This window comes from Bufo gargarizans, chromosome 2 (genome assembly GCF_014858855.1).
Source record: "Bufo gargarizans isolate SCDJY-AF-19 chromosome 2, ASM1485885v1, whole genome shotgun sequence".
In the NCBI taxonomy this organism is placed as follows: Eukaryota; Metazoa; Chordata; class Amphibia; order Anura; family Bufonidae; genus Bufo; species Bufo gargarizans.
The window spans coordinates 511,597,325-511,609,334 of record NC_058081.1 but is presented as its reverse complement, the minus strand read 5'-3'; the positions used below and the strand labels follow the sequence as shown (position 1 = coordinate 511,609,334).

At 46.1% G+C, this 12,010-nt stretch overlaps 1 protein-coding gene across 2 annotated transcripts in view; it reads left to right on the top strand.

Annotated features, from left to right (window-relative positions):
* Positions 1-12,010, top strand: part of LOC122926552 (required for meiotic nuclear division protein 1 homolog) — a 30,812-nt gene that overhangs the window by 11,589 nt on the left and 7,213 nt on the right. For both annotated transcript variants that reach the window (XM_044277953.1, XM_044277954.1), the window contains exons 5-7: positions 7,771-7,810; positions 11,536-11,636; positions 11,746-11,852. In XM_044277953.1, coding sequence (XP_044133888.1) covers positions 7,771-7,810; positions 11,536-11,636; positions 11,746-11,852 — 248 coding nt within the window. The remainder of the gene's footprint in view (positions 1-7,770; positions 7,811-11,535; positions 11,637-11,745; positions 11,853-12,010) is intronic.

The following is a 12,010-nucleotide window of genomic DNA, read 5'->3' as shown; positions in this document are numbered from 1 at the left end:
TTTTAGTCGCCAAATCAAAACCGAATGAAAATTTTGGTATCGTGAGAACGCTACACCGATCAGATCAGCGTAGGGTTGTTTCAATACCAAAATTTTGATTCGCTTTCATCACCATAAAAAAGTATTGCGATACTCAATACCAAGCAAAAAAGCCACGTGCATTTTGCATTTTATGAAACGTTCGGCCCATAATTGAACAGTCCTATCCTATTTTTTGGGGTGACAAGGTGACTAAAAAATGGCGAATGCTCACCGCATAGGAGATATTTTTTAATAATTTAATAGTTTGGACTTTTCGGACGCAGCGCTATGTAATATGTTTATTCTATATATTTTTTATATGTAAAATTGGGAAAGGGGGGATTTAAACTTAATATTTTAGAGTACTTTCACACTAGCGTTTTTCTTTTTCGGCACAGGGGCTCAATACCGGAAAAGAACTGATCCGTCATATCCCCATGCATTCTGAATGGAGTAATCCGTCCAGGATGCATCAGGATGTCTTCAGTTCAGTTATTTTGACTGATCAGGCAAAAGATAAAACCGCAGCGTGCTACGGTTTTATCTCCGGCGAAAAAAACTGAAGACTTGCCTGAACGCCGGATCTGGCATTTTTTCCCATAGGAACGTATTAGTGCCAGATCCGGCATTCAAAATACCGGAATGCCGGATCCGTCCTTTCGGTCTGCGCATGCCGGTAAAAATGTGTAAAAAGATACAAGACGGATCCGTCTGTCCGCATGACAAGCGGAGACATGGATTCATTCTTGCAATGCATTTGTGAGATGGATCCGCATCCGGATGCATCTCATAAATGCTTTCAGTCACATCAAGATCGGCGGATCTGGCGGGCAGTTCTGACAACGGAACTGCTTGCCGCATCACACTACCGCAAGTGTGAAAGTAGCCTTAGTGTTTGTGTTTTATTTTCACTTACTATTAGCCCCCTTAGGGGCTGGAACCCTTGTCCTATTCACCCTTAGGCCCCTTTCACATGGGTGAGATTTCTGCGCGGGTGCAATGCGTGAGGTGAACGCATTGCACCCGCACTGAATCCGGACCCATTCACTTCTATGGGGCTGTGCAGATGAGCGGTGATTTTCACGCATCACTTGTGCGCTGCGTGAAAATCGCAACATGCTTTATGTTGTGCGTTTTCATGCAACGCAGACCCCATAGAAGTTAATGGGGCTGCGTGAAAATCTCATTGTATCCGCAAGCAAGTGTGGATGCGGTGCGATTTTCACGCTTGGTTGCTAAGATGAAAGTCTATTCACTGTGTTATTTTCCCTTATAACTTGGTTACAAGGGAAAATAATAGCATTCTGAATACAGACTGCATAGTAGAAGGTCAATATAATAAACATTGAGTGCGCCCCCCCAGTATAATAAACATTAAGTGCGCCCCCCCAGTATAATAAACATTGAGTGCGCCCCCCCAGTATAATAAACATTGAGAGCACCCCCCCAGTATAATAAACATTGAGTGCGGCCCCCCAGTATAATAAACATTGAGAGCACCCCCCCAGTATAATAAACATTGAGAGCACCCCCCCCAGTATAATAAACATTGAGTGCGCCCCCCAGTATAATAAACATTGAGAGCGCCCCCCCCCCCAGTATAATAAACATTGAGAGCGCCCCCCAGTATAATAAACATTGAGTGCGGCCACCCCCCCAGTATAATATACATTGAGAGCGCCCCCCCCCCAGTATATCAAACATTGAGAGCGCCCCCCCCCCCCCAGTATAATATACATTGAGAGCGCCCCCCCCAGTATAATAAACATTGAGTGCGGCCGCCCCCCCAGTATATCAAACATTGAGAGCGCCCCCCCCCCAGTATATCAAACATTGAGAACGCCCCCCCCCCCAGTATAATATACATTGAGAGCGCCCCCCCCAGTATAATAAACATTGAGTGCGCCCCCCAGTATAATAAACATTGAGAGCGCCCCCCCCCCCCAGTATAATAAACATTGAGAGCGCCCCCCAGTATAATAAACATTGAGTGCGGCCACCCCCCCAGTATAATATACATTGAGAGCGCCCCCCCCAGTATATCAAACATTGAGAGCGCCCCCCCCCCCCAGTATAATATACATTGAGAGCGCCCCCCCCAGTATAATAAACATTGAGTGCGGCCACCCCCCCAGTATAATATACATTGAGAGCGCCCCCCCAGTATATCAAACATTGAGAGCGCCCCCCCCCAGTATATCAAACATTGAGAACGCCCCCCCCCCCAGTATAATATACATTGAGAGCGCCCCCCCCAGTATAATAAACATTGAGTGCGGCCACCCCCCCAGTATAATATACATTGAGAGCGCCCCCCCTATAATAAACATTGAGTGCGGCCACCCCCCCAGTATAATATACATTGAGAGCGCCCCCCCCCCCCCCAGTATAATAAACATTGAGTACGGCCACCCCCCCCAGTATAATATACATTGAGTGCGGCCGCCTCCCAGTATAATAAACATTGGTGGCGCAGTGGGAAGTGCCAATGAGGGTTAAAAAAATAAATAAAAATTAACTCACCTCCTCCAATTGATCGCGCAGCTGCCGGTCTCCTGTTCTTGCTTCAGGACCTGTGGTGACATCACTGTGGTCATCACATGGTACATCATATGATCCATCACCATGGTAATGGACCATGTGATTAGCTCAGTGATGTCACCACAGGTCCTGAAGATAGAATAGGAGACCGGCAGCTATGCGATCAACTGGAGGAGGTGAGTTCATTTTTTATTTATTTTTTTAACCCTCATTGGCACTTCCCACTGCGCCACCAATGTTTATTATACTGGGGGGGGGGGGGGTGCACAAAATGTTTATTATACTGGGGGGGGGGGGGGCGCCCTCAATGTTAATACAAATACAGGAGGCGGGTGCCGGAATGAAATAGCCGGCACCCGACCTCTATGATAGGGGGCTGCGATCAGTGGCAGTTAACCCCTCAGGTGCCGCTCCCTGTCATAGAGGTCGGGTGGCGGCTATTTGATTCCGGCACCCGCCTCCTGTATTTGTATTACAGGTCAGTTTTCTTCATTGGTGGCGCAGTGGCCACAGCCCCTCCCCTCCTCCTCCCATCCCTCTTCTCATTGGCGGAGGCAGCGGCAGCAGGCAGCAGTACAGGGGGAGGGAGAGAGCCCCCCCCCCCCCCGCCTCTATGGAAGCGCCGGCCCTGCCTAAAGTTAGTTAGTTAAGGAGAACTCCGGCGGGTGACACCCCATCAGACTGGTGTCACCCGGTGCGGCCCGCACCCCCCTCGCAACGCCACTGGATAGATCATCAGCTTCTGATCCGCTGCCTTCTCAAACAACTGATCGGCGGGGATCCTGGGTGTCGGACCCCCGCCGATCAAAAGCTGATGATCTCTCTAGAGCATGGATGTCAAACTCATGGCCCTCCAGATGTTGCAAAACTACAACTCCCATCATTCCCTGATAGCTGTAGTATGCCCAGGCATGATGGGAGTTGTAGTTTTGCAACAGCTGGAGGGCCACGAGTTTGACATCCCTGCTCTAGAGGATAGATCATCAGTTTAAACAAAGTGCAGAACCCCTTTAAAGCAGTGCCAGGAATAGTTCAGATCAGTGTGAATCTTCCAGCATCACTGGATGATTACTGAACAGGAAGAACCAATAGCTGAAAGTAATCTCCACATGAGTGTAGTGGTTGATATCTGAAATACTGGACATCCCTCACACATCGGAGGGCTGCTAAATTCTGCTGTTGTATCCGTTTTTCTAATATATTAGTTCTTGTTCTGTGGCGTCTGTCATAGTGATGTCGCTGTGGTGGATTGGTAACAGAGGTCAGATAACAATATATAATCACACTCCAGTATACTCATGTCACGGGGGGGGGGGACCGTCCACCGTACAATGTAGAGTGATTACTGATAGCTGCTAGGCCAAGAAGCCAGGAAAAGGGAAGCTGGTCACCTCCTAAAGAGTCCCTAATCCTCTCCTTAACTCCTAGCTGTATGAGCGGACCCTGATGGTAGGACGGCTCATACCTGGGACCCTGAGTCACCCTGATAATCCCTCAGATAGGAGCAGCAAGAGGATCGGTAGGTATGAACACTAGACACACACTTACGTGCCGAGGTCTCCACAACTGGAACCCGTGCATACGTACAGGAGCCCTAACACCAAACAGGATGCCGTACCAACAACTCACACAGGTATCCAGCACACCAGACTCCGCCAGGACCCCCATGCCGCAAGGTGCATGGCAGCCCCAGGCAGCGCTGCATACAGGCTAGTGGTTCACCCCTCCAGGAAACCAACCCCCTTCCGGAGGACACAATACACAGGGAAAAACATCATACATACATGCAGGGACAAACACCAACAACAGCCCAGACATGTAACAACAATCGAGACGTACAAGACATCCTGAACATAAACCCACCCCTAACATACAACAATTGAGGTAAGGTATTAGGAGCATACAAAAGGAAGACAATTTATGTCCAGCAAGGTGGCCCTCAAGGACTGGGCAGAATCACCCAGGAAAGGAGCAGAGCTCCAACACCAAACAAGGCTGGAGTACAACTGACTCCAGCCAGGAAGCCACAGGTAATATCTACATAGTGGCCACACCCAGGACACACCTAAATCCCCACCAGCTAGAAGATTAACCCCTCACTCACCAAACAGCAGGGAGACACACCTTAAAGGGAAAATGCACATGCAAACCGACAACAACACGTTGCCACCGGCAACCGCGTTACGGTCAAACAACAATATGACTATGACAATTCAAAGGACCAGTAGGGGATGGGGCTGCGGCACAAAAACCAGTGGGGTTTTCAAGACTATATTAATAGACAACTATTATAAAAAAAAATCTCTGGAGAATGCAATTTTTACCTTGTAAAATCTATTCAACCAAAACAATGGGTGCAAATCCTCCTGTGCTTCCTACATCCATAAACTTAGGGCTCATGCGGATCCTCAAAACACGGATACTGGCCGTCTGTGTTCCACATTTTGGGGAATGGAACGTCCTGCCTTCTATAGAATTGTCCTATTCTTGTCCGTTTTGCGGAACGGACATATGGATGCAAACAGCACACGTATGTGCTGTCCTCCTCTTTTGCAGCCCCATTGAAGTGAATGGGCCCACATCCGACCCGCAAAAAATGTGGATCAGCTGCTGACCAAAAATACGCTTGTACGCTTGTGTGCCTGAACCCTTAAAGGGAAACTGTCACTAGTTTTTTTTCTGCCCTACTCAAAGTGGAGAGGGCGCAGCAGTTGCAAATAGAGCTGAGCCTCTAGGTGTAACTGCAACGCCCCCGTTGCTCCTAGAGGCTCATTTGCAGATATTAAAACATCATTTTTCTCCACTATGCGGCCACATATGAACATGGGACCAACACAGATGTCTTCAGCTGCCAAGCGCACATGTAACAGGTCAGACAGTTTCATAGGTACACATCTGCTGACAGATGCCCTTTAAGTATTAAAACACAAGAAAATCTATACAAATGTGGTATCTCTGTAATCGTACTGACCTGGAGAATGAAGCTATCTGGCCAGTTTTACCGCAAAGAGAACGCCATAAAAAAACGAAACCCATAAAACTAGCAGAATTGTGTGTTTTTTTCCCCCCAATTCCACCTCATTTGGCATTTTTTCCAGTTTCCCACTACAGTGTATGCAATATTAAATGGTGCCATTATAGAATACAACTTTCCCTGCAAAAAACAAGCCCTCATATGGATATGTGAAAATTAAAAAAAGTTATGGCTCTGGGAAGGCAGAGAGTTAAAAAGGAAAATGCAAAAATGAAAAATTGCTTGGTCAGGAAGGGTTTAAAATGGCTTAACTAAAGGATGCAGCCCCTTTAAAATGTTCCATACTCAGGATCACATTAGAACGGAAGGACTTGTGATTTATTTCAAAACTGTGTGATTATTTGATTTTCACCAGACGGTTACAACATCATCTAAGTAGCAATCGATCAAAGTCCTATTTTTGAATGTTGTCCTGAGCGTAATTCTAGATGTCAGAGCAGTATCTGACCAGAATAGTGGACCTAGGTCAGTGTCCATGGTGGTCTGTGTATGATAACTTAGAGGTGGCTGTCCAGGTTCTAGAAACTGATGCCTTATCAATACTATAAGGCTGCTTTCACACTAGCGGCAGGACAGATCCGACAGGCTGTTCACCCTGTCGGATCCCTCCTGCCGCTATTTCGGCGTGCCGCCAGACCGCCGCTCTGTCCCCATTGACTATAATGTGGACGGGGGTGGAGCTCCGCCACAGCACGGCAGTTCGTGGTGAGAGGCCGCCGGACTAAAATGTCAGACATTCAGTACTTTTAGTCTGGCGGCCTTTCCCCCGTGCTGCGCCGGAGCTCTGCCCCCGTCCCCATTATAGTCAATGGGGACTGAGCGGCGGCACGGCGAAATAGCGTCAGGACGGATCCGACAGGGTGAACAGCCTGTCGGATCCGTCCTGCCGCTAGTGTGAAAGTAGCCTAAGTCATCATTATCTGATCGGTAGGGTCCGACATCTGACAACCATTTTCGGCAGGTGCTGGAAGGACATCTTTGTGCCAGGTTACTGCAGATCAACTACCGAACTTCAGTAACTCAGCATGGCCACTACACAGCACATGGAGCTGTCTGTTTGTGGCTTCATCCACTGCGTTTATTTCCCGTGCCAGTGGCTGCTGAGAACAGCTGATCATGGGGGTGCCAAGGGTCGGACCCCACTGATCTGATATTGAAGGCCTAGCCTAAGAAAAAGTCACTAATATCTGGAACACTTCATTCACAACATTTTTTTATTGTTCTTGGGCATCTAAAAGTCAAAATGATTTAAAATGTTATTTTATTGTTTTGTGTCTACAGCTACTATGCAGACCCATGTGTCTCCATGGTAACAGACTACACACAAAGCATGTGTATTCGGATCTTGTGGTCATATTGTCATCTGTCTGTCTCTAACGGGAGTATGATAGAACTACACAGGGTTTGTTTGTAATCTGTTACCGTGGAGACACATAAGACTATGTAAAAGGAATGAGAAAAAAATGGTGTTTAAAGGGGTTGTCTCCTCAGAGACATTGGTGGCATATCGCTAGGATACCAATGTCAGATAGGTGTGGATCCCGCCTCTGGAATCCGCACCTATCTCCAGAATGGGAGCCCCGAACTGAGTGGAGAGCAGCCGTGTATGCGCAACAGCCCTCCATTTATTTCTATAAGACTGCAAAAATATAGCCAAGTGCTCCATAGAATTGAATGGAGCGGTGTCCGCGCTTGCGCAGTGTGTTCTCCATTCATTTCTGTGGGACTTTCTGAAAAAACTGAGCACCCTCATTTGGCCATTTTTGGAACTCCCATAGAAAGCAGTGTGCTGTCTTTCAGTTTCGAGGCCCGTTCTGGAGATAGGTGCAGGTCCCACCTCCGGGACACACACCTGTCTGACATTGGTGGCATATCCTAGCAATATGCTACCAGTGTCTCAGATGACACAACCCCTTTAATGCTTTATTCTAAATCTTGTAAAGAAAGACTCCAACATCCACTCAATGGACATGGGTAACCTTTAGTTGTACTTTACAAAGGTCCAAAAGTATATACGTATATCCTGGATTATCAAATGCTGAAGTAAATGAATTTCACTGTGTATACAATAAATTCATGTACCGGATATTTAACAGCATCAGATTTTTATAAAAATGATGTGCAGTGTCTTGAACACATCGACATTCCTAATTCTAAGCTTCTTCTTAACACAGGGAAGGCGCAGTTGTGTTTTGGAACATAGAAGAAAAAACCGTAAGTGAATGAATGTGTTTTTCTTACATGGGTTGTCCCATTAGGACAACCTCTATCCATAGACTGAATGCAATTGTAGCAAATTCTCAGCTGTGAGACATATTAGGGCTGATTTCCTGATCATATTCAACAGATACAGATGCTTGGCTGTTAGGCTCCATTCACACGTCCGCAATTTCGTTCTGCATTTTGCGGAATGGAATTGCGGACCCATTCATTCCTATGGGGCAGCACTTCCGGGTCCGCACTTCCGTTCCGCAAAAAATAGAACATGTCCTATTTTTGTCCGCAATTGCGGACAAGAATAGGACATATTCTATTAGAGCTGGCATATTCTAGGCATATTCTATTAGTGACGGCAATGTGCGGTCGGCAAAATGCGGAACGCACATTGCCGCTTTCCGTGTTTTGCGGATCCGCGGCTCCGTGTATCCACAACGGACGTGTGAATGGAGCCTTATTTTACACTGCACAATTGTCAGACCAATTATCGGGAATGGACATTACTACAAACGCTCGTTTGCGATAATCTGCCCGTGTAAATGTGCCACCAATCACTGACGAATAAGCAAAACGCGTGTTTGGTGAAATGATCTGGGCAGCAGATTGTGCTACATAAACAGCAATCTGCTGCCCGGAAACAATTGATCTCTATGAGGACAAGCAGCAGCAGTAGCCATTGCCCGTCATGAAGGTGATCACTGCATGTAAATATAGCTCCTTCCTCCACTGATGAGTAGGAGGTTATTGGGAAGGAACGGTCCCTTCCCGATAATTGCCTGCTCGTTCCGAGCGTGTAAATGCTTCTTTACAGCTCTTGTGTAAAGGGCCCTTCACACGGGCCAAGGATTTGGGCAATTATCAGGAAGGACCATTCCTAGGAACGATCCTTCTTCATAATTTAATCTTATTAGGTAAGCACTCAAACCACCATGGAGCAGGCACACTATTTCATGTTGATAATACAGGGTAAATTGCGGGAAAAAAAACACAATAAAATACAACTCTCAAATGTATGACGGATAAAACACTAAAATGCAATATAAAACTTGCTAGGAATAAGGTGCAAGATAAGTTCCTGTCGAAATAAATAAACCAGTTGATGTCCTTATTGATACATCTGGTATTGACGCTGGATTGCTGGCAACCTGCACACTTTGCTATAGCGTTACGTCCAAAAGTCACAAGTAGCAGTTTTTTGTAACCGCAATATATTGGTATTGTGCGGATAAATGGTTGCTCACTTGAGCACTCACCCCACCTGATGGTATGTGATCTTCACACTGGCTGGATACCGATGCTCTGAAAGATTCCATAAGTAATTGAAGCATGGCCATGCGATTTTAACTCTACAATTGAATTTAGTAAGACGATCCTTCAGCAATTCGAAAAGTGAAGGCAAGAAGCGCCCTGAATGCGTGAACCCGCACTCAAACTCTCGCGAGAACTGCGTACGGAGCGGGACATAGAGGCAGTTCAGGCAACTGCAAGAAAGTCTTACCGGAACACAGGTACTAATCCGCCTGGAATACATACACCTGAGCGCACACCAGCCAGTGCCATCAGGTGGGGTGAGTGCTCAGTGAGCAACCATTTATCCGCACAATATCATTATATTGCAGTTACAAAAAACTGCTACTAGTGACTTTTGGACGTAACGCTATATCAAAGCGTGCAGGTTGCCAGCAATCCAGCGTCAATACCAGATGTATCAATAAGGACATCAACTGGTTTTTTTTCGACAGGAACTTATCTTGCACCTTATTCCTAGCAAGTTTTATATAGCATTTTAGTGTTTTATCCGTCATACATTTTAGTGTTTTATCCGTCATACATTTTAGTGTTTTATCCGTCATACATTTTAGAGTTGTATTTTATTATGTTTTTATCACCATTAAATAGTGTGCCTGCTCCATGGTGGTTTGAGTGCTTACCTAAAGAGATTAATTTATCTAGTGTGTATGTATAGAACAGGGTGATTCAATTTCAGGTTGAGGCACCTATTCATAGTCATAGGGGGTGAGCCCCCCTATCATTTACTTTCCTTCTTGATAATTGCCCTGTCCAAAGGTGCTGCCAAACACGTGATGAATGAACACATGACTCCTACAGTGACAGTGTCCCTGATGCAGTCACCTAAATAATTTCTGGGCAGCAGATCATTCTCTCTAAACAGGGGTCTGCTGCCTAGAAGCAATGATTTTCTAAGGGAACAAGTGATCACAGCAGCAATCCCTTGTCCCCTTACAGAGGAGATGATTGCTGCATAAAAAAGGAAGCTCTCACCTCCTCTGACGATCAGGCAATTATCGGGAACAAATAGATCATTCTCGGGAATTGACTGCTCGAACTGTGTAAAGGGGCCTTAACAGTCTTGTTCTGCTTACACAGCTGATGGGGTTGATCCAATGTACCAGTCTTGATAATCCTCTGGAATCCAAACCTATCAACAGTGAAAATATCTCCAAACTAACTATTAAAGGTGTTGTTTAAGAATGGGGTGGGGGGTTGACAAAACTCCCCACTTTACCGGACCTGTAAAGGGAAGATTATTTACCTGGCTCCCGCTCGTTCTCTGTGCTGCTCCGCTTGGCTCCCTCGATGTCCTGTAAACATCTGGTTTTACATCACCGCAGCCAATCAATGGCAACGGTGGTGACCGCCTCCACTTACATCATGACAAATGGTCCAATGACGCATGGGGAAACAGTTGCGGTGTAAGAAAACCAAATGTTTTCAGCGAGAAGGCCCTGTGGAGCATTGGAGACCTGGAGGAGAAGGAGAGGGGAGCCAGAATCGAGAAGCAGGTAAGTAATCTTTTTAAGGTCCGGTAAAGTGGGGAGGTTTGCCACCCCTCCTTCGTTCTTGCACAACCCCTTTAAGGCCCCTTTCCACAGGCTGACTGACAAGGCAATTATTGGGAACAAACTGTTTGTTCCTGATAATTGCCTGGTCATCAGCAATCATGTTCTTTGTTTGTGGATGAGCAATTGCTTCTAACGTTTGTCTCCATACAAATGAATTAATTCGGGGCAGCAGATACCAAGATACGATCTGCTGCCACGAAAGATGATTTTAGCTACTGCATCAATAATGCCTTCTCCCAATGAAGGAGTTGCTCATTCATCAGATGATCAGCGGCACATTTGCACAAGCCGATTATCGGGAATGAGCACTTGTGCGAACGTTCGATCCTGATAACCTGCTCAATAATCTGTTCCTGTAAATGGGCTTTTAGGGAATTAGTAATGTAACTGTAACGGCTTTCTGAACAGGACATAAACAATAAGGTTCAAGACGAGATCATGAAAGTGAAACATAAAGAATATTAGAAAGTTGTACAACTTTTCATTATACAGTGTCCTATAAGTGATGGCGTATTGCCCTTGCTAAGATATGCCACCGCTTTACGATCAATTGGAATTCCAACCTCTGGGACCCCTAAAAATCATGAAAGTGAAAGGGCAGCAGCTCTGGTTTGGATGTGGGTCACCTTCTGATCCGTCCTTTAACCCCTTCATTGGTTTCCCCTGACATAGAGGTGCCGGGCCACCTGGCTGTCAAGGCACTGCAGTCTCTTCATTCTTAGGATCGGTGCGGTCTCAGAGGTCGGAGCTTTCCAATGTGTCATGCCATCACTCTATAAGATGCAAACGCCCCTTTATAGGACCCCCTTGAAGGTTTGTCTAACCTCTTAATATCTTGTGTGTATTTTGGGATTTCAGATGAAACATGTGATGCAAATTCTGGAGCGTCATGAAATCCAGCCGTATGAGGTGGCCCTGGTTCACTGGGAGAATGAAGAGATAAACTATACTTTTGGAGAGTAAGCTAATTCTTGTAAGACTCTACTGAGCCGACTCGTACTGTTCAGAGTATGCACACAAACCTGTGATATAACAGGTGATGGAATGGATTGTCTGTTGTTTCCTCAGGGGTCACACAAGACTTGTGAAAGGAGAAATCGTGCTGGATTCCCAGCTGGAGGCAGATGATCTCATTCTAGAGAAGTTTGCCTTCTCCAATGCACTTTGCCTGTCTGGTAAGTTCCATCTTATTAGATTAACTCTTAAAGGGGTCCTCCAGGAATAAGGACATTTTAGTAAGTGCCCACAGCCTGCCTCCCTTAGATAAAGATTTATACTTGCCTGCATTGGTCTTCTGCTCTGCCTCTGCTGTGTCCATGTTCTGGTCATCGCA